This window comes from Podarcis bocagei (genome assembly GCF_964188305.1).
Source record: "Podarcis bocagei genome assembly, chromosome: 6".
NCBI lineage: Eukaryota > Metazoa > Chordata > Lepidosauria > Squamata > Lacertidae > Podarcis > Podarcis bocagei.
The window spans coordinates 102,548,265-102,570,512 of NC_138130.1; the positions used below are offsets into that span (position 1 = coordinate 102,548,265).

The 22,248-nt window shown below is 47.3% G+C and overlaps 1 protein-coding gene across 1 annotated transcript in view; it reads right to left on the bottom strand.

Moving 5' to 3' along the window:
* The window catches only part of POLD3 (DNA polymerase delta 3, accessory subunit), a 35,758-nt gene extending 17,697 nt beyond the window's left edge, over nt 1-18,061 (bottom strand). Inside the window, exons 1-8 of the mRNA XM_081197413.1 lie at nt 17,859-18,061; nt 16,544-16,599; nt 16,188-16,290; nt 10,462-10,501; nt 7,168-7,300; nt 4,826-5,093; nt 4,237-4,309; nt 2,249-2,399 (exon numbers count right to left, since the gene is read on the bottom strand). Coding sequence (XP_081053539.1) covers nt 2,249-2,399; nt 4,237-4,309; nt 4,826-5,093; nt 7,168-7,300; nt 10,462-10,501; nt 16,188-16,290; nt 16,544-16,599; nt 17,859-17,918 — 884 coding nt within the window. The 5' untranslated portion in view covers nt 17,919-18,061. The remainder of the gene's footprint in view (nt 1-2,248; nt 2,400-4,236; nt 4,310-4,825; nt 5,094-7,167; nt 7,301-10,461; nt 10,502-16,187; nt 16,291-16,543; nt 16,600-17,858) is intronic.
* Between the last annotated feature and the right edge of the window lie 4,187 nt (nt 18,062-22,248).

The following is a 22,248-nucleotide window of genomic DNA, read 5'->3' on the forward strand; positions in this document are numbered from 1 at the left end:
TTGGAAAAGGGGGGGGGGCACTTGCTGGTTTCCTAGCAATTGGAAAAGGTAAAGGTAAAGGACTCCTGACAGTTAAGTCCAGTCGCGGACGACTCTGGGGTTGCAGCGCTCATCTCACTTTACAGGCCGAGGGAACCGGCGTACAGCTTCTGGGTCATGTGGCCAGCATGACTAAGCCGCTTCTGGTGCAATGGAACATTGAAACCAGAGCAGTGCACTGAAAAGTTGTTTACCTTCCCGCCAGAGCGATACCTATTTATCTACTTGCACTTTTTGGCGTGCTTCCGAACTGCTAGGTTGGCAGGAGCTGGGACAGAGCAACGGGAGCTCACCCCATCATGGGAATTCAAACCGCCGACCTTCCGATCGGCAAGCCCAAGAGGCTCAGTGGTTTAGACCTCAGTGTCACCATGGTAACTACCAGCCAGCACCCTCTGACTTGAGGCCTACAAAACAATGTGTTATTTAAAAAAGCATCGACCACCAGCCCACCCAAGATCCCCCAAAACGAATCAACTTGTTCTGAACCCTTGAACAGGGCAGGACGTAAAAGTCAATGACACCTCAGATGCAAAATGCCACGTTACGAAAGCGACTGCAGAGCTGTGAAAGCTAATATCCCCCAGACCTGGGATCTCATCCTGCCTCAGGGGGTCTAAACAAGTTCGTCCCCAAAGCACAGTTTTTACAAGAAATCACGTCCCAAACGGCCAATCAATACTTTTAGTGGAGTCGCTATGAGGTAGTGTCTCAGATGTCTGGAGTGGCTTTGAAATACATTTTAGCATGATCATATTTTTACTAGTGGGGAAAAAATTAATTAAATGGCTTCTTTCAGCACTGATGGGAAGGTGCCAGCGAGCCAGCGCTGGTGGCAGAGACAACTCTGGGCACTGCGGCCTCTGCTCTTCTGCCAAAGGGGCATCCTTTTCTCCAGGCCTCTGGGACTAAAAACAAGGCAGCTAGTTAGAATCAGCTGACTGGCTAAAAGTCAAGCGAGGAGGCGGCCTCCACAACAGGAAACTGCCCACACCAGGCTGCAGACAAATGTTTGAGCTAAAATTAAAAGTAAGCACAGAAGGATTCCAGTCCAGAATTCTGCTATTACAGTGGTGCCTCGCAAGACGAAAAGAATCCGTTCTGTGATTCTCTTCGTCTAGCGGTTTTTTCGTCTTGCGAAGCAAGCCCATTGACGGATTAGCGGATTAGCGCTATTAGCGCTATTAGCGGCTTTTAGCGGCTAATCTGCTGATCGGATCAGCTGATAAGCGGCTTAGCGGCTTAGAAAAAGGGGGGGAGGGGAAAAAACCAGCAGGAACTCGCAAGACATTGTCGTCTTGCGAAGCAAGACCATAGGAAATTCGTTTTGTGAAGCACCTCCAAAACGGAAAACTCTTTCGTCTAGCGAGTTTTCCGTCTTGCGGGGCACCACTGTATATGATTCTGGTGAAGCAGCTATTCCTGTCATCCTGCGATATATTTCTATTAGGCACCAAGCTAAAGTATACAAGTGCATTATGGGGTTTGTGCATGCATGCATGCATGCATGCATGCATGCATGCATGCGTTTTTCTTGTCTTGCTCTGTCTTTCAACCACCCGTTCCTTTCTGCGCCCCCCCTTACAATGCTCCCCACCTGCACCTCAGTCCTTCCAGACACTCTATACACATACAAATCTAGCGCTGAAGAGAAGTATCTGAGCTCCAGAAACTCACAGAAGCCTGCAATATTGGTAAAAAAATCTCTGGACACAAATTTAGGTTTAGCAGTCACAGACTATCTAGCAGCTTTTGCTCTGCTGCTCTCAAAATTAGAATCAGAGAAGTGATGACAATTGCAGCTAATTTAAAGCTGAATCACCGGACTGTTTGTGTTATTTGTGTAATACTCAAGTAATACTGCAATACTGCAATGTGTGTGCACATTTTACTTGAGTGGTTTTTAAAAGGAAAAATTAGGATGGGAAACAGCAACGAGCCCCAGCTTTAATACTGACGTCATTTGCAACCCTGCCTCCGGTTTCTGAGCATTTAGAAGTGCAATCAGTCTGGAAGAAAGTCAATGGAGTTCAAGACTTCTTATGCAATTCAGTGCTTGACTCGGCCTTTTAAAAATCTGTGTGCCTGCTTCCTCCCCTTCCAGGCACTCCGTTACAGTACAATGAACTTCTGCAAATGAATGAGCCAAGCTGGCCATTTATACCCCCAAAGCCTTAGACAACCAAAAACTTAAAATGGGGAGGGCTACCTTTTTTTGTCCTTCAGCTGTCCTCTTGCAGGATCAGCTTTCTTGCTGGGTTTCTCACGTTCTGGTGCACCCGGAAGCGATTTGGGTTCCACTGGGGACTTGGCTGCAGCTTTCTCTTCCTTTCGCTGTTCGGGTTCAGGACTTGCTTTGCCTGCAATTGTCACAAGGGAAAGCAGGAAGGCTGCACTTTACCAGTTTGCTCCCTATGGTAGGATCTGGCTACAACAAGGGGCTCCACTCTCACAAAAGGTGGGGAAGGGATAGAAGTATGTTGCAAAGCTACAAAAGAAAATCTGGACAGATGCTACTGGAGCAGTGTAATAAATCACACACATAGATAGAACCCAATACTAATAACTTGTCAAGAATGTATAACTTGCTGTTGAAATGGAATACACAAGATGAAACAGTGAAATCAGCTATGATAAAGTGGGCACAAGATATTGGTCATAACATTATGTTTGCTGACTGGGAACAGTTGTGGACCACCGGTATGAAATTTACGGCATGTAATGCCTTAAAGGAAAATATTATGAAAATGATTTATAGGTGGTACATGACCCCAGTCAAGCTTGCAAAAATTTACCACTTGCCTGATAATAAATGTTGGAAATGTAAAGAAACTGAAGGTAGTTTTTTTCACCTTTGGTGGACGTGCCCAAAGATTAAGGCTTTCTGGGAAATGATATATAATGAAATGAAAAAGGTATTTAAATATACCTTCCTTAAGAAACCAGAGGCCTTTCTCCTGGGCATTGTCAGCCAATTGGTGCCAAAGAAAGACAGAACATTATTTATGTATGCTACAACAGCAGCAAGAATACTCATCGCAAAGTATTGGAAGACACAAGATCTACCCACTGTGGAAGAATGGCAGATGAAGGTGATAGACTATATGGGACTAGCAGAAATGACTGGCAGAATCCGAGACCAGGGAAAGGAAACGGCAGAAGAAGATTGGAAGAAATTTAAGAACTATCTTAAGAAACATTGTAACATTAATGAGTGCTAGAATGATGTGGTGTGAGAAATTAAATGGAGTACAGCTGTAAAGATTAAGTTAAGAGAAAAGAAAGGTTGACAATTAGATAAAATTAAGGGTGAAGATTTGCTGAACTAAATATTTGAAATGGGAATGCAGATAGGGGAGGTATGAGGAGGTCGGTGAAGTAAGTTTTAAGAAAATAAGGTTTTGAAATTATACTTGTTCTTTTTTGTTTGTGTTTGTGTGTATTGTTTTGTCTGATATAATTTGTAAAATCTTAATAAATATTCTATATATATATTAAAAAAATCACACACAATACAGCAGTCCTAAGCGTACTCAGGCGTGGTCTGCATGTACAGCAGGATTTATTTATTTTTAAGTAGACTTATTTGTCGCTTTTTTTCAACAAAATAATTCAAAGTGATTTACAACAACAAATCAGTAACACACACATTGAAACCAGCATAAAACTGAAACAAGAGAAAAATATAAAACTCATTCATATTTTTTAAAGGTAGGACTAAAAAAAAACTACCCACAGATAACTAAAAGCCACAGGCCTGGGGAATTAAATCTTTTTGCCTGGTGCCTAAAGAGAAGTAACGAAGGGACCAAGTGAGCCTCTGGGTAGAGCACAAGTGAGAAGCCAACACTGGAAAGGCCTCTTCTCGTGTTGCCACCCTCCAGACCTTCAGTGAAGGAGTCAAAAAATGGCAGCACCTGTGCCATGGAAATCCCTGCCTATTGACATTATGCTGGCATCCTCAACAAGCCTGCTGAAAACGTTTTGTTTCAGCAAGCCTTTGCTACCTATATTTCCCTGCTGAACTCCTTAAGATTTGCAAATGAAGAGACATGCTTAGGAACAAATTGCTAGTTTATCCTTTATCTAGCTATAATAAGCCCTTTGGAGCCAAGGATTTGAATGTAAATGCTGTAAGCTGTATTTAGCCCTTGACAATGGGGCAGGCAGCACAAGCAGGAGCTCAACAATCCTTACCCAGAGCAGCTTTTCCAAAGAAGTTGTTCAGCAGATTTCCTTTAGCAGGTGCCTTGCTACTTGCTGTGGAGGCCTGGAAGGAATGAACATATTCAAAGCGAACTGTATTTGTTCTCCCTTTCATGCCTTTGTGTCCAAAGCTGCACTTTACGGTGCAGCCCTGAGATGAAGTTGGGGGGGGGAGGGTAAAAAGGTAAAGGGACCCCTGACTGTTAAGTCCAGTCACGGATGACTCTGGGGTTGCGGCGCTCATCTCGCTTAATTGGCCGAGGGAGCCGGCGTTCAGCTTCCAGGTCATGTGGCCAGCATGACTAAGCCGCTTCTGGTGAACCAGAGCAGCACACGGAAACGCCGTTTACCTTCCCGCCAGAGCGGTACCTATTTATCTACTTGCACTTTGATGTGCTTTCAAACTGCTAGGTTGGCAGGAGCCGGGACCGAGCAACAGGAGCTCACCCCGTCGCGGGGATTCGAACCGCCAACCTTCTGATCGGCAAGTCCTAGGCTCTGTGGTTTAACCCACAGCGCCACCCGCGTCCCGGGGGGGGGGGTAGCTAATGACAAAGGGTGCCAAAGCCTGGAAACTTACACTTGGCAACTCTTTAGCTTCCACTTTGGTCTCTTTTGGGGTCTCCTGGGACTTGGTGGAAGACTTGGCCGCAAACATTCCCATAATGCCCTTGGCCTGCTTGGAGGTCTGCTTTGAAGAAGTGCTTGGGGCATGGCCGTTGACCACAGGAGTAGCAGCTTTATCCACGCCATGAGGTGGCTGGCGATCCACCTGGGCCGGGGTTTCGGCACGAGACATTTCAGCGGCTGTCCTGGCAACTGCAGCAGCACAGTGAATAGCACTAAACCTGGGTAGCAGGAGGGGGAAAACTTCAGTTAGCACGACTTGGAAGTTTTATCATTTGACGTCCATGCCAAAAACTCTCAAAGAGCCTTGGGATAAAGGTGTTTCCTGAGAAAACAATTCCGGTTTCATTTCTCACGCATTCCTTAAACATGTGCGACAATGTTATGTCATACTGACCAATAAGATGGGAGTAGACCAAGAAAGGTTTCTGTTCCTTTTTATACAAATGTCTTTTAAACTTGTCCTAAGAGTCACTTGACCAAGCACAGCAGTGTGGACAGGAAGCAAGGGAATCTGTTTTCACTGAAGAGAACTGGCCAGAAGAACAAAATTATTTTCATGCCAACTTGGGGGAAAGGCAGGATATAAATATATGAAATACTCCCTGCCTATTGAGATCCAAGTACAGTGGTGCCCCGCAAGACGAATGCCTCGCAAGACGGAAAACTCGCTAGACAAAAGGGTTTTCCGTTTTTGCGTTGCTTCGCAAGACGAATTTCCCTATGGGCTTGCTTCGCAAGACGAAAAACAAAAACGTCTTGCAAGTTTGTTTCCTTTTTCTTAACACCGTTAATACAGTTGCGACTTGACTTCGAGGAGCAACTCATAGAACGCGGTGTGGTAGCCTTTTTTGAGGTATTTGAAGACTTTGGTGATTTTTGAAGCTTTTCCAAAACTTCTTTTAAACTTTTAAAACTTTTTTGGGGGGGTTGGATTTTGGGTTGGGGTGCTTGGAATTCAAGGACTTGGTGTTGGGGAGGGGTTTGCAAGAATCTGGAAGCTTGTGTGTGTGTTTTTCTGCATTTTTATGATTTTCTGTGACCATTGGGCCACTCTGCTGTTTTTTTTTAAAAAAATCTGGATTTGAATTTCTGTGTGGTGGGTGGCTGGGGGAACAGTTGGGGAGGGGGTTCTTCAGCAAGAAGCAAAGAGTGGAAGAGGAACCTTCTTCGAGTTGTCCCCCAGAGTCTTAGAAAATGTACTGTACACTTTGTTGATTTTTAAATGTTTTTCTGTCATGTTTAGAAACTTAATTTATTGTTCCTTCAATTTTTGAAATGCTCTTTACAGTATGTGTGACTTTAAAGAGCACTTAATAAATTGTACCAAATTTGGCTTTGTTTGGACTTTTTTTGACCATAGGAACGCATTAATTGAATTTCAATGCATTCCTATGGGATTTCGTGCTTCACAAGACGAAAAATTCGCTAGACGAAAAAACTCGCGGAACGAATTAATTTCGTCTTGCGAGGCACCACTGTAGTGCCTTCACTGTACTCTTTTTGCACCTGCTAAAAACACTCCTGTTTAGACAAGTTTACTCAGCTGCTTAGAAAGTTGAGGTGATTTTAACCTGTTTTAGTATTTTAGCTTCTGCATGCCTTAAAGTAGGGTTGTAAATTTTTCTTGATTTTACTGTTCATCTTTTGTAAACATCTTTGAGATTTTTTTACAATTAAGATACATTCAGTTTTTATGAATTAAATAAATAATAATCACTCAGTCAATCCAAGTGAAGCAATACTGTATTGGCCTGAATATAAGCCGCACCTTTAAAATTCAAGGGGGAAAAAAAGAAAAAAAGACAATACCCAAATATAAGCCACTCCCTTAAAATTCTGCAGGCACTCACACCCGTTCCATTTTACTGTATGTCTGTTTCAGCAGCGATATCGTAAAAAAGTCAATTTTTGCAAGGTCACAAATTTAAGCTGCACTTTTAACTTGGAATTAGGAAAAAAAGTGTGGCTTATATTCGGGCCAATACGGTAAATGAGAACATAGCAATTAAACTTGAACGGACTGTCAGAAAGGAAAAGTTTGGAACACTTTGCATGTTGCCGACTCTGAAATGAAACAGTAAGCAAAAGAAAAACAAGCAGTGTGAGGGGGAGAAACAGCTCAAAACTTTTCCTAGCAGAGTGGGGAAAACCACTACTGCAGGGGCACAAGAAGGAACCCTCTGGGATGGGTTTTGGAGATCGCTTACAGCCTGAGCACAATCTACAATGATGGCAAGATAAAGGTGGGCTTATCTGGATGACCAGCAGATCAGTTACCAAGACAGAACTCACTTGCTGCAGTTCTGCAGGTTTGCTTTGATGACATCGTAGTCCGTGTTATAGAGCGGACTGCTGTCCTTGAGCATGGCTTTTTGGATGCTGTAGACGTGCACGCTGGCAATGGTGGACAGCTTCGACTTCATTGCTGAAAAGGAAGACAGGTCTGTGAAATGGAAAGGACCTTATAAAAAGCAACCATTTTGCAGTGGCATGGTTCGCAACTCAACAAGCGATCTGGGAGTGCACCGGGCTGCTGGGAGGCCATACTTGTATGTGTCAGTATCTCAGCTCGCAGTCAGAGGTAACTGGCCTCCCCGGGCAACCGACTGAGATACTTGTTGACCTTCCGATCTGCGTCTCCCGGCAGGATCCAGGCAAGGCCATAAATCGGCGATCCTCCTCAGACGTGAGAAGAACACACCATCCTCCCTCCTCCCTGCATTCCCCCAGGGAGGGGAAAGAGACAGACAGGAGTCTATTTACATGTCTTTTATTCCTGTCATTTCAGCAGTACAGAGAAATGTAACTGCACTCTCCAGACTCCAGCAGTAGAGTCACAACTCCACCCCTGTACTTCCAGTACAGGTCAGATGACACTCTGAGCTAACATCCGGTGCTCAGTACAGAGAATAGACTGCCCCTTTTTCCCAACAGTACAGTTCCAGACATCAACATCCTGTTTTGCATTCCAGCCACCTGCAGCTGGCTTTTGCATTGCTGCTTTTTCCTGACAGTATGCTCAGATGAAGCTTGTGTAAACTGGTGCCTCCATATACAATGGCAATATGTGTATGATCATGGCACAAAACTGGGGGAAATATTGGGAGGGGATAACTCTTAAAATCGAGACTGGACACCCAACAAACGAACCAATCCCAGGACACCTTAAAAGACTCTCATGAGAAGCCTGCATTGCTCCTTGCCAGTTTCACTCAGTACCTAAAGCGGCTATTCTGAAACTATCACGCTCTTGGCAGCTGAACGTTTGGCTGTCAAGAGACTCACAATGTAAGACTGTCTACCATACAGCTGAATTATGGCTACAAAAGCATTTGTAGTCAAAATGTCTAGCCCACATGCCTCTCCCCTGGGAAGGAGAAACATTAGCCCTGCGATAACAATCTGAGGGCTTGCAGCCCAAGCACTTCTGCCAAGGCTGTATCAGGTCACACGAAGCAGAGTTTGGTCGAAACAGAAGTTTGGAGGAATGTCTGCCTCACCTCTACAGTAGCTGGCTGTAATCTCAGATGCTTTCGCTTCTGCATCAAACTTCCCCCCCCCCAAGCCCATGCGGACAACTGGCTGAGGTTGCACAATTTTTGAAGCACAGACTTGCAACCAGAGGCACATTGATTCTGGCCAGAATTGTTGCCTGGGATGGGATCTTTATCTCTGGTGTCGCGCTGGATCTCAGAGGCTGTCTAAGTGCTTCTGGAGCAGAGTGCAAGACTGGGAACAGATCAACTTTTCCAAGCTCAGGACGAGGGCTGGGACTAGTACGCATTGCACCACGCTTCTGAAGCTCTAACTGCCTGTGTTTGGAGATGGGGCAGGATTCTCCCCGCAATCAGGCTGTGCTTCAGAAGTGCTTCATGTGCCTGCAAAGCACAGCACAGCACAACGCAGTCAAACCTGGCTCTCCACCCAGGCTTGGGTCTGGTACCTGTCATAGTCCTCAAAGCAGGGAGGGGTATTGTCCTGACCGCAACTGAAAAATAGCATGTGCTCAAACCAGGAAGAGGAGACTTCCAAGGAGAGCGCTTCAGGACAACTCATTCAGGCAACACCTGATCATCTGTCTCCTCATTTGACCTCAGGGACTGCAGCAACTGGAGCACCAAAATTGTCGGGCAGTTGTTTGAGATTCTGGTCCTTGAATACTGTTTGCGTTGCTTGAGCAGGGAAAGTTGAGCCCGTCAAGAGGGAAAGGCAGGAGGGGACAGGAAGCATGACAACTCCCCCTGAGAAAGGTCAGACAACACAGAGGTTTAACTGGATGAAAGGAAAAGTAGAACAGGGTAGGGGAAAGTTGACACGTAGGCAATGTCCCCTTAAGAATGAAAAAGGACTGGGCATTCAGAAATTAGAGTTTAAACCAGGTATGTGGATTAACATTCAGTCTAAGTTCTATTCTGCATTAAAGGGGTTTGTGCTCTTTTAAGTTATTTCCCTCAAGTCTTTGGGATACAGTAGTTTATGGTTCACGGGATGCAAGTGGTGCTGTGGGTTAAACCACAGAGCCTAGGACTTGCCGATCAGAAGGTCAGCGGTTCGAATCCCCGCAACGGGTGAGCTCCCATTGCTCGGTCCCTGCTCCTGCCCACCTAGCAATTTGAAAGCACGTCAAAGTGCAAGTAGATAAATAGGTACCGCTCCGGCGGGAAGGTAAACGGTGTTTTGGTGTGCTGCTCTGGTTCGCCAGAAGCGGCCTAGTCATGTTGGCCACATGACCCGGAAGCTGGACGCCGGCTCCCTCGGCCAATAAAGCGAGGTGAGCGCCGCAACCCCAGAATCGGCCACAACTGGACCTAGTGGTCAAGGGTCCCTTTACCTTTAGTTAATGGTTAAGTATATAAGGCAAGACATGCCGAGCCTCTCCAGAGGTAAGCTTCATCCCACCTCTTTATTATAATTGACTTCCAACAGGTACAAGCTCCCTTAACCCTCTCACGTTTCAGCCAACCAATCTCCACGCCAAGAGCAATCAGAGGGCCAGTGGGGGAAGGTGGCTATTTGCATTATTTTCTGGCCCACTCCCTCACCTGCATGCAAACTGCCTTAGGCAGAGTAGGACCACTGGTCCCCCTGGCTCAGTATTTTCTATACTGGCTGGCAGAGACTCTCCAGGTTTCCAGACAGGAATCTAAAAACCAGCCCTATCTGGAGGTGCCTGGGGACTGCCCTACAACTAGGCTACAGTTCTTCCCCCAGATACAAAGTGCATAAATACAAAGCTAGATATGGGAGTATGCTGCTGCAGACACCTTTCCAAAGGTATGTGAAGTCCTATGTAGCTTTGTCTATTTTCTCTTCCATCACTCTCACACCACAGTTGCATTAAGTATTCCAAACCAATGTTAAATGCTGTGTTTTCCGTTCCTCACTCTAGAGGCATTATGACGACACAGAGGTGAGTTGGCAACAAATGTGGGAACATCCTTAGAAAATAGCATGGAAGCAAGGTGTTCCAGACAAACTAGCAACACTACCCAAACTCATAAATTTGCAAACGGAAAAAAGGGATGTTAGGATTATTTACAAAGACAGAGCAAACTTCTTTGGAAGCACAGCTCTCAATGGACCTACCTTCCAGCTTTTCTTCTTTCACTACTGCAACTTTGTGGCACTGTAAAGAAATGGCAACTTATTAAAGAAGCAAAATATAAAATAATATAATTGGAAGGGGCCACAAGGGCCATCCAGTCCAACCCCCTGTGATGCAGGAATATTTCACCCAGCGTGGGGTTCAAACTCATGACCCTGAGATCTTTGTCCTAGCTAGTAAAGCAATATTCTGATCCTTACCATATTTAACCTGCAACAAAATATGCTAGATCTCAGTAAAAGTCATTTTTAAGAACGCAACTTAGGGCTGCAGCCTCAGTCTTGTCCCCCAACTTCTAGCTTAAGTACAGTGGTACCCCGCAAGACGAATGCCTCGCAAGACGGAAAACCCGCAAGACGAAAGGGTTTTCTGTTTTGGAGGCGCTTCGCAAGACGAATTTCCCTATGGGCTTGCATCGCAAGACGAAAGCCCATAGGGAAATGCTGGCGGTCGGGAGCAAAGACTTTCGCCCACAGCCGGCCTTCAGAAGAGGACCTCTTCTGAAGGCCGGCGGGGGGCAAAAGTCTTTGCTCCCCCCGCCTGCCTTCCCCCCCCCCCGCCGGCCCTGGGCGATCTTAAAATGCTGGCGGGCGGGAGCGAAGCGTTCGCTGCCGACCCCCAGCATTTTAAAATCTCCAAGGGACAGCAGAGAAGTCTCTGTCCCGGGGAGATTTTAAAATGCTGGGGTCGGGAGCGAAGCGTTAGCTGCCGACCCCCAGCATTTTAAAATCTCCCCCTGTCCCGGGGAGATTTTAAAATGCTGGGGGTCGGGAGCGAAGCGTTAGCTGCCGACCCCCAGCATTTTAAAATCTCCCCGTGTCCCGGGAAGGTTTTAAAATGCTGGGGGTCGGGAGCGAAGCGTTACCTGCCGACCCCCAGCATTTTAAAATCTCCCCCTGTCCCGGGGAGATTTTAAAATCCTGGGGGTCGGGAGCGAAGCGTTAGCTGCCGACCCCCAGCATTTTAAAATCTCCCCCTGTCCCGGGGAGGTTTTAAAATGCTGGGGGTCGGGAGCGAAGCGCTGCCGAACCCCAGCATTTTAAAATCTCCCCGTGTCCCGGGAAGGTTTTAAAATGCTGGGGGTCGGCAGCCCGACCCCCAGCATTTTAAAATCTTCCCGGGACACGGGGAGATTTTAAAATGCTGTTCTGAAGGGGGGGGTGGGGGCACCTGCCCCAGCCGCCCCACTTCGGAAAGCTGTTCCGAAGTGGGGAGGGGGGTGGGGACACCAGCCCCAGCCGCCCCACTTCGGAAAGCTGTTCCGAAGTGGGGAGGGGGGGTGGGGACACCAGCCCCAGCCGGCCCACTTCGGAAAGCTGTTCCGAAGTGGGGAGGGGGGGTGGGGACACCTGCCCCAGCCGCCCCACTTCGGAAAGCTGTTCCGAAGTGGGGAGGGGGGCGGGGACACCTGCCCCCGCGGCCCCACTTCGGAAAGCTGTTCCGAAGTGGGGAGGGGGGGTGGGGACACCTGCCCCCGCCGCCCCACTTCGGAAAGCTGTTCCGAAGTGGGGCGGGGGGGTGGGGACACCAGCCCCAGCCGCCCCACTTCGGAAAGCTGTTCCGAAGTGGGGCGGGGGGGGGACACCTGCCCCAGCCGCCCCACTTCGGAAAGCTGTTCCGAAGTGGGGAGGGGGGGCGGGGACACCTGCCCCCGCCGCCCCACTTTGGAAAGCTGTTCCGAAGTGGGGCGGGGGGGTGGGGACACCTGCCCCAGCCGCCCCACTTCGGAAAGCTGTTCCGAAGTGGGGAGGGGGGCGGGGACACCTGCCCCCGCCGCCCCACTTCGGAAAGCTGTTCCGAAGTGGGGAGGGGGGGTGGGGACACCAGCCCCAGCCGCCCCACTTCGGAAAGCTGTTCCGAAGTGGGGCGGGGGGGAGGGGACACCTGCCCCATCCGCCCCACTTCGGAAAGCTGTTCCGAAGTGGGGAGGGGGGGCGGGGACACCTGCCCCCGCCGCCCCACTTCGGAAAGCTGTTCCGAAGTGGGGAGGGGGGGCGGGGACACCTGCCCCCGCCACCCCACTTCGGAAAGCTGTTCCGAAGTGGGGCGGGGGGGTGGGGACACCAGCCCCAGCCGCCCCACTTCGGAAAGCTGTTCCGAAGTGGGGCGGGGGGGTGGGGACACCTGCCCCAGCCGCCCCACTTCGGAAAGCTGTTCCGAAGTGGGGAGGGGGGGCGGGGACACCTGCCCCCGCCGCCCCACTTCGGAAAGCTGTTCCGAAGTGGGGAGGGGGGGTGGGGACACCAGCCCCAGCCGCCCCACTTCGGAAAGCTGTTCCGAAGTGGGGAGGGGGTGGGGACACCTGCCCCAGCCGCCCCACTTCGGAAAGCTGTTCCGAAGTGGGGAGGGGGGGCGGGGACACCTGCCCCAGCCGCCCCACTTCGGAAAGCTGTTCCGAAGTGGGGAGGGGGGGTGGGGACACCAGCCCCAGCCGCCCCACTTCGGAAAGCTGTTCCGAAGTGGGGAGGGGGGGTGGGGACACCTGCCCCAGCCGCCCCACTTCGGAAAGCTGTTCCGAAGTGGGGAGGGGGGGCGGGGACACCTGCCCCAGCCGCCCCACTTCGGAAAGCTGTTCCGAAGTGGGGCGGGGGGCGGGAACACCTTCTGAAGGCGGGCAGGGGGCGAAAGTCTTTGTCCCCCCTGCCTGCCTTCCCAGGGGCTTTTAAATCGCCCCGGACAGCGGAGAAGTCCTCCGCTGTCCGGGGCGATTTTAAAATGCCACCCGCCAGCATTTTAAGATCGCCCCGGACAGCGGAGAAGTCCTCTGCTGTCCCAGGGTTTTTTAAAATGCTGGGGGTGGGAAGAAAAGCCCTTGTCCCCCCCCCCAGCCTTCAGAAGAGGTCCGGGGGCAGACTGTCCCCGGACCTTGTCCGAAGGCGGTTTCCCTAGGAACGCATTAATTGATTTTCAATGCATTCCTATGGGAAACCGTGCATCGCAAGACGAAAAAACCGCAAGACGAAGAGACTTGCGGAACGAATTAATTTCGTCTTGCGAGGCACCACTGTATTTCAAAAGGACTTGTGTGAATTTCTCTTGTTGTGTGAATAATAAACTCTGGTTTCCCTTGCCCACCATTGTAGTACTAGGCAGTGATCCTACTGGGGGTGGGGCTGCCCTCTCTTAGAGCATGCCAGACCAAATATCCAAAAAGCTTTCAGCAAAATAATATGTATTATTATTAACTATCCACCATTCACCCTATGGTCCCAGGGTGGGTTACAACATACTGCAAAATGTATTGTACAAAACAATTAAAATTATCAGTTATAAATCATCACAGCCTATACTGTATTTCAAACACCCAGTGTTCAGGAATGTCCCTTTCGCAGCACAGTAGTGCCCTCTGCTGGACCAAGCTCATTACTACAAGAAAGTTGCCATTTCATTTATTTCTTCTTCAGTTAACATGAAGGGCAGCTGAGTAAGCATGCCCCCGCCTCCAGTGCCCATTTTCATCACCTTCTGTCCAGGATTCCAAAATGTGTGGAAAGCCTTTGGATACAAGACTCACTGTTGGAAGGTATTGAAAACAGACACACATAGAGGGCACGCTCTTGCCTGCTGCCCTCTCACAAATAATAAATCATCTGATTGAATGAAGTTTGAAGAGGACTACTATGCCAAAAGGAACCAAGAGGAGATTGAGAGGAGATAGGATAGCAGTCTTCAAATATCTAAGGGCTGCCACATGGAAGATGGAGCAAGCTGGTTTTCTGCTGCTCCAGAGGAGAGGACCTGAACCAACGGTTTCAAGTGTCAAGGAAGAAGATTTCGACTAAACATCAGGAAGAACTTTCTGACAATAAGAACAGATTCCCACAAGAGATGACGGACTCTCCTTCCTTGGAGGTTTTTAAGCAGAGGTTGAATGGGCATCTGTCATAGATGCTTTAGCTGAGATTCCTGCATTGGAAGGGGTTGGACTAGATGACCCCTGGAGCCCCTTCCAACTCTACAAGTCTATGATTCTATTATCACCATGGACCTCAGATGCTGTAGAGTAAGAGCAGCCAATGGGGCGCCCTCCCATGTTGTGGACTGCAACTCTCATCAGCCCCTGCCAGCACAGCCATTGGTGAGGGATGATGGGAGTTGTAGTCCAGCAGCATCTGGAGCAGACAACCCCAAACCCGGCCCTCCAGCTGTTTTGGGACTACAATTCCCATCATTCCTGACCACTGGTCCTGTTAGGTAGGGATGATGGGAGTTGTAGTCCCAAAACAGCTGGAGGGCCGAGTTTGGAGGTGCCTGATGTGGAGGGCACTGTGTTGGGTTACTCCTCCTGTAGAGACATGACGTTTGTACTTTTTCTGCATGGAACGCTGCTCTAGAATGTATGGGAAAGTAGCACACTCAACACACTGAGCAAAGTTGGTTGGAAGTGCAAATATTTTTAGTCACTTTGGTTTTCACCCAAACACTTAATGCTTCAGTAAGACACAATTTCAGCAATTGTTACTGACTACAGAAGCAATGTGCGCTTTCTTTAGCCCATTGTCCTAACAATGGAGTGTGCCTCCGGGGGTGAGGTCAAACAGCTGCATTAGCAGCACTGAGGTGACCTCCTTGGGGCGCATGCCTGGGCTGTGTGTACGGAGGTCCTAGGCCTCCCAGACGACAAGACACACACACACCTTCATTGATGGGGTCCAAAGAAAAACAGAGCAATATGTTTGGCACCAGCTTGGCTGCAGAAGTCTCTGGAAGGGAGTGCACAAGGTGCCATCCAACCATCTTAGGGACTCCACTACAGATTTGTGTAGGGTTTGTTACTTGGCTTTTTCTTCTCCCAAAGATATCCCAGAAGGCAGTGGATGTTTAGGATCAGAATCTTCCTTCTCCTGGATGGGCTACCTTCCCAGGTTGATAAGCCCCATCTGCTGTTTCCCTTTATATATACTTTATTTATTTATTTATTTTATTAACATATAAAACACATACATATACACTTACACAATACACGTACACAACACACTACCTAATTTTCATAACATAAAACATACCTACATTACTCTATATAATACCTACCTATACTATACATTCTACACTATACTATGTTATACATTACTCTATATAATACCTACCTATACTATACCAGAGCCTGTCACGAAGGGACCTAATGGTCAGGAGTCCCTTTACCTTTATACTATACATATCAACATACCTACACACCTACCCACTAAGTGACTTGACTTCCAGCCATGCTTGTTACTATTTTTCCAACTAGTTTAAATGGATTTCATTATTTCTTTAATCTCTTCTTTTATCTTAACTTTACTCTCCTTTCACTCTAATCATTTTCTGGATTCACTCAGTATCTTTCAGAAATTCTACTTTTTCCACATAAATTCTGATGGATTCCTTAAAGATAGCCCACTCCTTATTCACTTTTTGTACCATATCTCCTCTTATCCTCCCTGTTACTTCGGCAATATGGAAGTATTCCATCATTTTAGATAACCAGTCTGTTTTAGTTGGGACACTGCTGCTTTTCCAATTTTTGGCAATCAATAACCTTGCCGCCGTAGTTGCATATATAAATATTGGTCTGACTGTTCTTTTTATTTCCTCTGACCTGATACCTAGGAGAAAGGATTCTGGTTTCTTTTCCAAATGAAAATCCAAACAGAAAGCTCTGTTTCCCTTTGTAACCCACTGAACTCCACTGCATTTGTACTTGTAATGGAAGAAGCTGTGCACTCACTGTGTGTCCATTCTGAACGAGGTTTCCGGCCACTAAATAGGTGACATGCAACTGGGCTCCCAAATTCTCCTTCCGCTTTCGTTCCACATAGTCATACAACATCCTGTGCAAATGAGGGCAAGGGACAGAGACACTAAAATGAAGATTAATCCCTTACGTTCCTTGATAAAGTTATTATTAGTGAATGCAGACCACACACCTTGGAGGTGGCCTGGTGGGTCAAGAGTCCAACAAATAATTTTTCTACTCAATCTTTTTTTAAAAAATCCCACGGAGAATTATTTAGCCTTAAGAGGAGAACTGAAGCTACAGTTGAGAAGACTTGCTCCTCTTTTTATCAATATATCAATACTTACTGCTTAGCTTGGTTGACGTGAACACCTAGTGTATAGCTCAGCCATTTGTATGTTACCTGCAATGGAGAACAATCCAATCTCAACATGCAACAAGTGCCAGCAGCCCCACAAAAAACTGCCAACCATCATTACTGAAATCGCCCATAGAGAGCCAAGGTCGTAATTTCTGTGCCAATTTCTTTTAACCCACTGCCATTAGGTTAAAGGTAGGATATACTGTACAGTGGTGCCCCGCAAGACGAATGCCTCGCAAGATGGAAAACTCGCTAGACGAAAGAGTTTTCCATTTTGGAGGTGCTTCGCAAAACGAATTTCCTATGGGCTTGCTTTGCAAGACGACAATGTCTTGCGAGTTCCTGCTGGGTTTTTTTTCCTCCCCCCCCCTTTTTCTAAGCCGCTAAGCCACTTATCAGCTGATCCGATCAGCAGATAAGCTGCTAAAAGCCGCTAATAGTGCTAATAGTGCTAATCCGCTAATCCGTCAATGGGCTTGCTTCGCAAGACGAAAAAACCGCTAGACGAAGAGAATCACAGAACGGATTCTTTTCGTCTTGCGAGGCACCACTGTATTTTTCGCTCTATAAGACTCACTTTTCCCCTCCTTAAAAGTAAGGGGAAATGTGTGTGCGTCTTATGGAGCGAATGCAGGCTGCGCAGCTATCCCAGAAGCTAGAAAAGCGAGAGGGATCGCTGCGCAACGATCCCTCTCCCTGTTCTAGCTTCTGGCTTAGCCGTGCGAAGCCTCTTCAGGACAGCGGGGAGCCTTCACGAAAGAAGTATGGCAGACGAAATTAATGGACTATGCAGAATTGGACAAAACGACAGGAAGGATTCGAAACCTGCGGGACCAGAGATTTACAGGAGATTGGAAGAAGTATATGAACTATTTGAAGAGCAACTGTCATCAACAAATTACGCTAGGAGGACCACAAGAAGTTTTGTAAGGAGAAATATATGATGTGTTGCAAAGTAGAAAAAGATAAGAGATCTTGGTTATGAGTTTGAAATGTAATAGGGAAGATAAGAAATGCATACTGAGAGATTAGATTGGAAGATTATCAGACAAGACTGATGGAAGTCAAAAATTTGAATAAGATGTAAAAGCATGTTTAATTACTGTTGAAAATGATATGTTAAAAAAACTAATAAAAATTATATATATAAAATAATAAAAAAATATTCTATGAGTTCGGGGGCCCCCCCGCTCCGCCCAATCCCCCTCCCCTCCCCCCAATAGCCCCCCTCCTCCCGCCCCTCCCCCTCTGAAGCACCTGCGAGCCCCCCCCCCCCCGCTTTCCACCCCTTCCCCACTCACGACTCTGTTCTGGTCCGTGACGAACTCGTCGATGTTCTCCAGGTACAGCTCGTCCTCCATGGCCGGCCGGGTCGGCAGCGCCAACTTAGGCCCCACTCGCCCACTTCCCCCTCACAGGCGCCGAGCGGAGACGAAGGAAACCGCCACTGCCGCCGCCGCCGCCGCCGCCGCCGCCATGGCAACCCGAGGCCTCCCTAGAAAGAGCGCGCTACGGCGGCCGCGCGGGGACACACTCTCTCTTTCTCGCGCGCGTTACGGAAGCCGCACTGGGCCAAAGGCAGCTGAGGCGCCTCCAATTCCCGCGCGTTTCGGCCGCTCTCCCGGGGGCTGACGGGAGTTGTAGTCCAGAAGGTCCAGGGAGAGCGCCAGGTCTCTGGGGAAGGTGGCCGTCGTTGTATCGAGGTTGTGGCGTCTTGCTGGCGTAGATTTTTGCCCCCGCCAGGGCAGGCCATAATGCCTTCCCAAGAGGTTTGCTGCTTTGCCCCTCCCTCAGCCGCTAGTAATTCAGAGGTAGACTGCCTCGGGACATGGAGGCTCCATTCGGTAGCTCTTATAAGCAAGGAATCCCCATGGCCATTTCCTCCACAGTATGCAGCCCGTGCTATGTGTTGAGAAGGGCCCTGTGATCTGCAGGTGAAGGGCGGCATACAAAATAATAATAATAATATTAATAATATTAATAATATGTGGAGCGCCATCCCTGCCTCTCTGACATCTGATTATGCAACTTTCCAAAGACATCTGAAGGCAGCCCTGTATTGGGAAACTTTTAGTTTATTATGCTTGGCTGTTTTTATATTCTGTTGGAAGCTGCCCAGAGTGGCTGGGCAACCCAGTCAGATGGGTGGCGTATAAGTCGTACCTTGGTTGTCAAACACCGTGGTACTCATATCATAGAATCCTAGAGTTGGAAGAGACCACAAGGGCCATCGAGTCCAACCCCCTGCCAAGCAGGAAACACCATCAGAGCACTCCTGACATATGGTTGTCAAGCCTCTGCTTAAAGACCTCCAAAGTAGGAGACTCCACCACACTCCTTGGCAGCAAATTCCACTGTCGAACAGCTCTTACTGTCAGGAAGTTCTTCCGAATGTTTAGGTGGAATCTTCTTTCTTGTAGTTTGGATCCATTGCTCCGTGTCCGCTTCTCTGGAGCAGCAGAAAACAACCTTTCTCCCTCCTCTATGTGACATCCTTTTATATATTTGAACATGGCTATCATATCACCCCTTAACCTCCTCTTCTCCAGGCTAAACATGCCCAGCTCCCTTAGCTGTTCCTCATAAGGCATCGTTTCCAGGCCTTTGACCATTTTGGTTGCCCTCCTCTGGACACGTTCCAGTTTGTCAGTGTCCTTGAACTGGGGTGCCCAGAACTGGACACAGTACTCCAGGTGAGGTCTGACCAGAGCAGAATACAGTGGCACTATTACTTCCCTTGATCTAGATGCTATACTCCTATTGATGCAGCCCAGAATTGCAAGAACAAATTTTGTTGGTCTCTAAGGTGCTACTGGAAATTTTATTTATTTATGTATTGTTCCGCCTGGCCTTTGGCTTAGAATCAATTTGATTTGATTCCCTCCCCCTCTTTCTTTTTTCTTTCTCCTCCTCTGAAGAGGCTGCATCTTAATGTTTTAATGCTGTATTTTAATCTTGTTTTTTAAGTTGTATTTTAATCAACTTGTTTTTATTATTGGTTGTTAGCCACCCGGAGCCCGGTCTTGGCTGGGGAGGGTGGGGTATAAATAAAAAAGGATGTGTAACGGCAGCGGCCAGAATAATCTATGCACAAAGGTGGAAGGACAAAAGGAGACTGGCAGAATAAGTGAATAGAATATGCGGAGCTAGCAATGTTGACTGTAAATATAAGAAATCAGGATGAGTCTGAGGAGTGGGAATAAAATGGAGAATACTTAAATAATTATAGTAGCCAGATAAATTCCCAAGTAGGACAAGATATATGAGCAGCAGTTAAAAACAACCAGAAGAGGGGTAGTAATTAAGGAACTGCAGCTCAATGAGGATTAAATATGAACCCATGGAGGGATGTGTGGGGAAATAAAAGAATGTAGGACAAATGATTATAAAGTGGATGTATCGCGAGGTTTTGAGAAAGAGAGGGTTACAGCGATATAAGATTAGAATGAAGGAAAGATTAAGAGGACAGAGGCTTGACAGAACTATTTAGAAGTTGCTGAAAAACTTTGGACATTGGGATACAGAAAGGGGAGGTATGGGGGAGTCCGAGAAACAAGGTTTATGAAAAAAAGGGTACGAAACTATACATGTTTGTATGTCTTTTTATATGTTTGTATTGTTTTAAAATTTTTTTTTGTAAAACCAATAAAAATCTTTAAATATATATATATATATATATATATATGCTTTCGTAGATTTTCACGGGTACAGGAATGTAGGTTTTGGTGTCTTCGGGTGTCTTCCCGTGTAAGAGTTGGGGTGTCTAGGCGACGTTTCGACGAGGTCTCACTCGTCATCTTCAGGCTGGTGCTTTCGGCTTCTTGTTACTAGAACAGAGCAGGATCTCAGTGTTTGAGTTCCTATAAATACTGTTGAGGGGGTGTGGTGTATAGCCTCCAACGTTCTGGGCAGAGAGGAAGTTCCTAGGTTAATGTGCCTTTTCTTCTTTTGTTCATTAATTACTTGAGGGATATCTTGAGTGATTACTTGAGTGATATTCTGAGTACCACTTAGGAGGGTCATTAGGTGTGGATTAGTTGCTAAAGCTTTCGTGTCTTGACCTCTTGACCTTGTAAAGAGTTTTTCTGAGAAGATGGCTGTACTGCACTTAGTTGTGCTCTGGCTTGGCTTCGTGTATAGGGGCGAGCTGTGGTTTTGTGCCCTGTGCCAGCCAGATCTGTGTAGGGATTGCAGGGGGGTGCAGCATCCGGAGGTGCCACTATGGTTTGGCTACTGGATGGTGTCTGTAATTTATCTGTGGAGAGGGTCTGGGTTTGGGTCTGGTGTGGTTGATTGGAGATGGCGTTCTGTGTGCCTCTGGTTCTGGTGTCGGTTTTTGTGGGGAGGGCTAATTTCCAGATGTCTGGCAGGCGGGACGTGTCGTCACGCTTGTTCATGTTGTGAGGGTGTTTCTCTATCTCGATGGCTTCCATGATTATTCTCTTGTGGTGATGTTCCATGTTAAAGAGCAATTTGGAATCTGCAAAATTAATTTCGTGTCCTGTTTCTTTCATGTGTTGGTAAAGAGAGGAAGTTTTTTCTTCTTTTTTGACGGCATTCTTGTGTTCTGCGATACGTGCATTTATTCGTCTGTTTGTTTGTCCAATGTACGTGGCTGGGCAGACTTTGCAGGGTATTTCATAGACCCCTTGGTTTTCTAACTGGATTTTATCTTTTGGGTTTCTGAGGATATTGGCTATTTTTTGGTTGGTACAAAAGGCTGTTTTGATATTGTGTTTATGGAGGATTTTGCTAATTTTATCTGTAGTGCCCTTGATATAAGGAAGGAGGGCCATGCCATTGTTTTCTTCTGTGTCTTGGTTTTTGGGGGGTGTTTCTTTTTGGATTAGCTTCGTAACCCTGTTTTGCTGGTATCCGTTGGCGATTAACACATTTGAGAGATTCTGTAACTCAGTTGTCAAGTGGTCTTTGTCAGCCAGGCGTTTGGTTCTGGAGATGAGAGTCTTGGCTACGGAGTTTATTTGTGCAGGGTGGTGGTGTGATTGTGCATGTAAGTAGCGGTTGGTGTGTGTTTTTTTCCGGTAGATAGTGTGTCCTAGGGAGCCATCAGGTTTTTTGTAGATTAGGACGTCAAGGAAGGGAAGTTGGTTGTTGGCTTCTATTTCCATAGTGAATTGTATTTTGGGGTGTAGGCTGTTGAGATGTGTGAGGAAGCTATCTAGTTTTTCCTTCCCGTGTGGCCAAATTACAAAGGTGTCGTCAACATATCTGAGCCAAAGTTTGGGTTTGTGTTCTGACTTGTCTAAAGCATTGGTTTCAAAGTGTTCCATGTACAGATTTGCGATGACCGGTGAGAGGGGTGATCCCATAGGTGCTCCTTCTATCTGTTTGTATCTTTGTCCATTGTGGATGAAGTACGTGTTGGTTAGGCAGTGGTTGGTCAGGTCCAGGATGTATTCGGGGGGATTGTATTTGTTTTGAATGGCTGTCAAGGCTTCATTAATGGGCACTTGTGTGAAGAGAGATACAACATCGAAGCTCACAAGTAGGTCATCGGGATGTAGGTTTTGCTTCTTTATTGTTTCTATGAACTGGAAGGAGTTTGTAACGTGTGAAGCGATAGATTCTGCATAGGGCTGAAGTTGCTTAGCGAGAAATTTAGCGAGATTTTGTAGAGGTGAGCCTATGGAGCTGACTATTGGTCTGAGTGGTGTTCCTTCTTTGTGTATC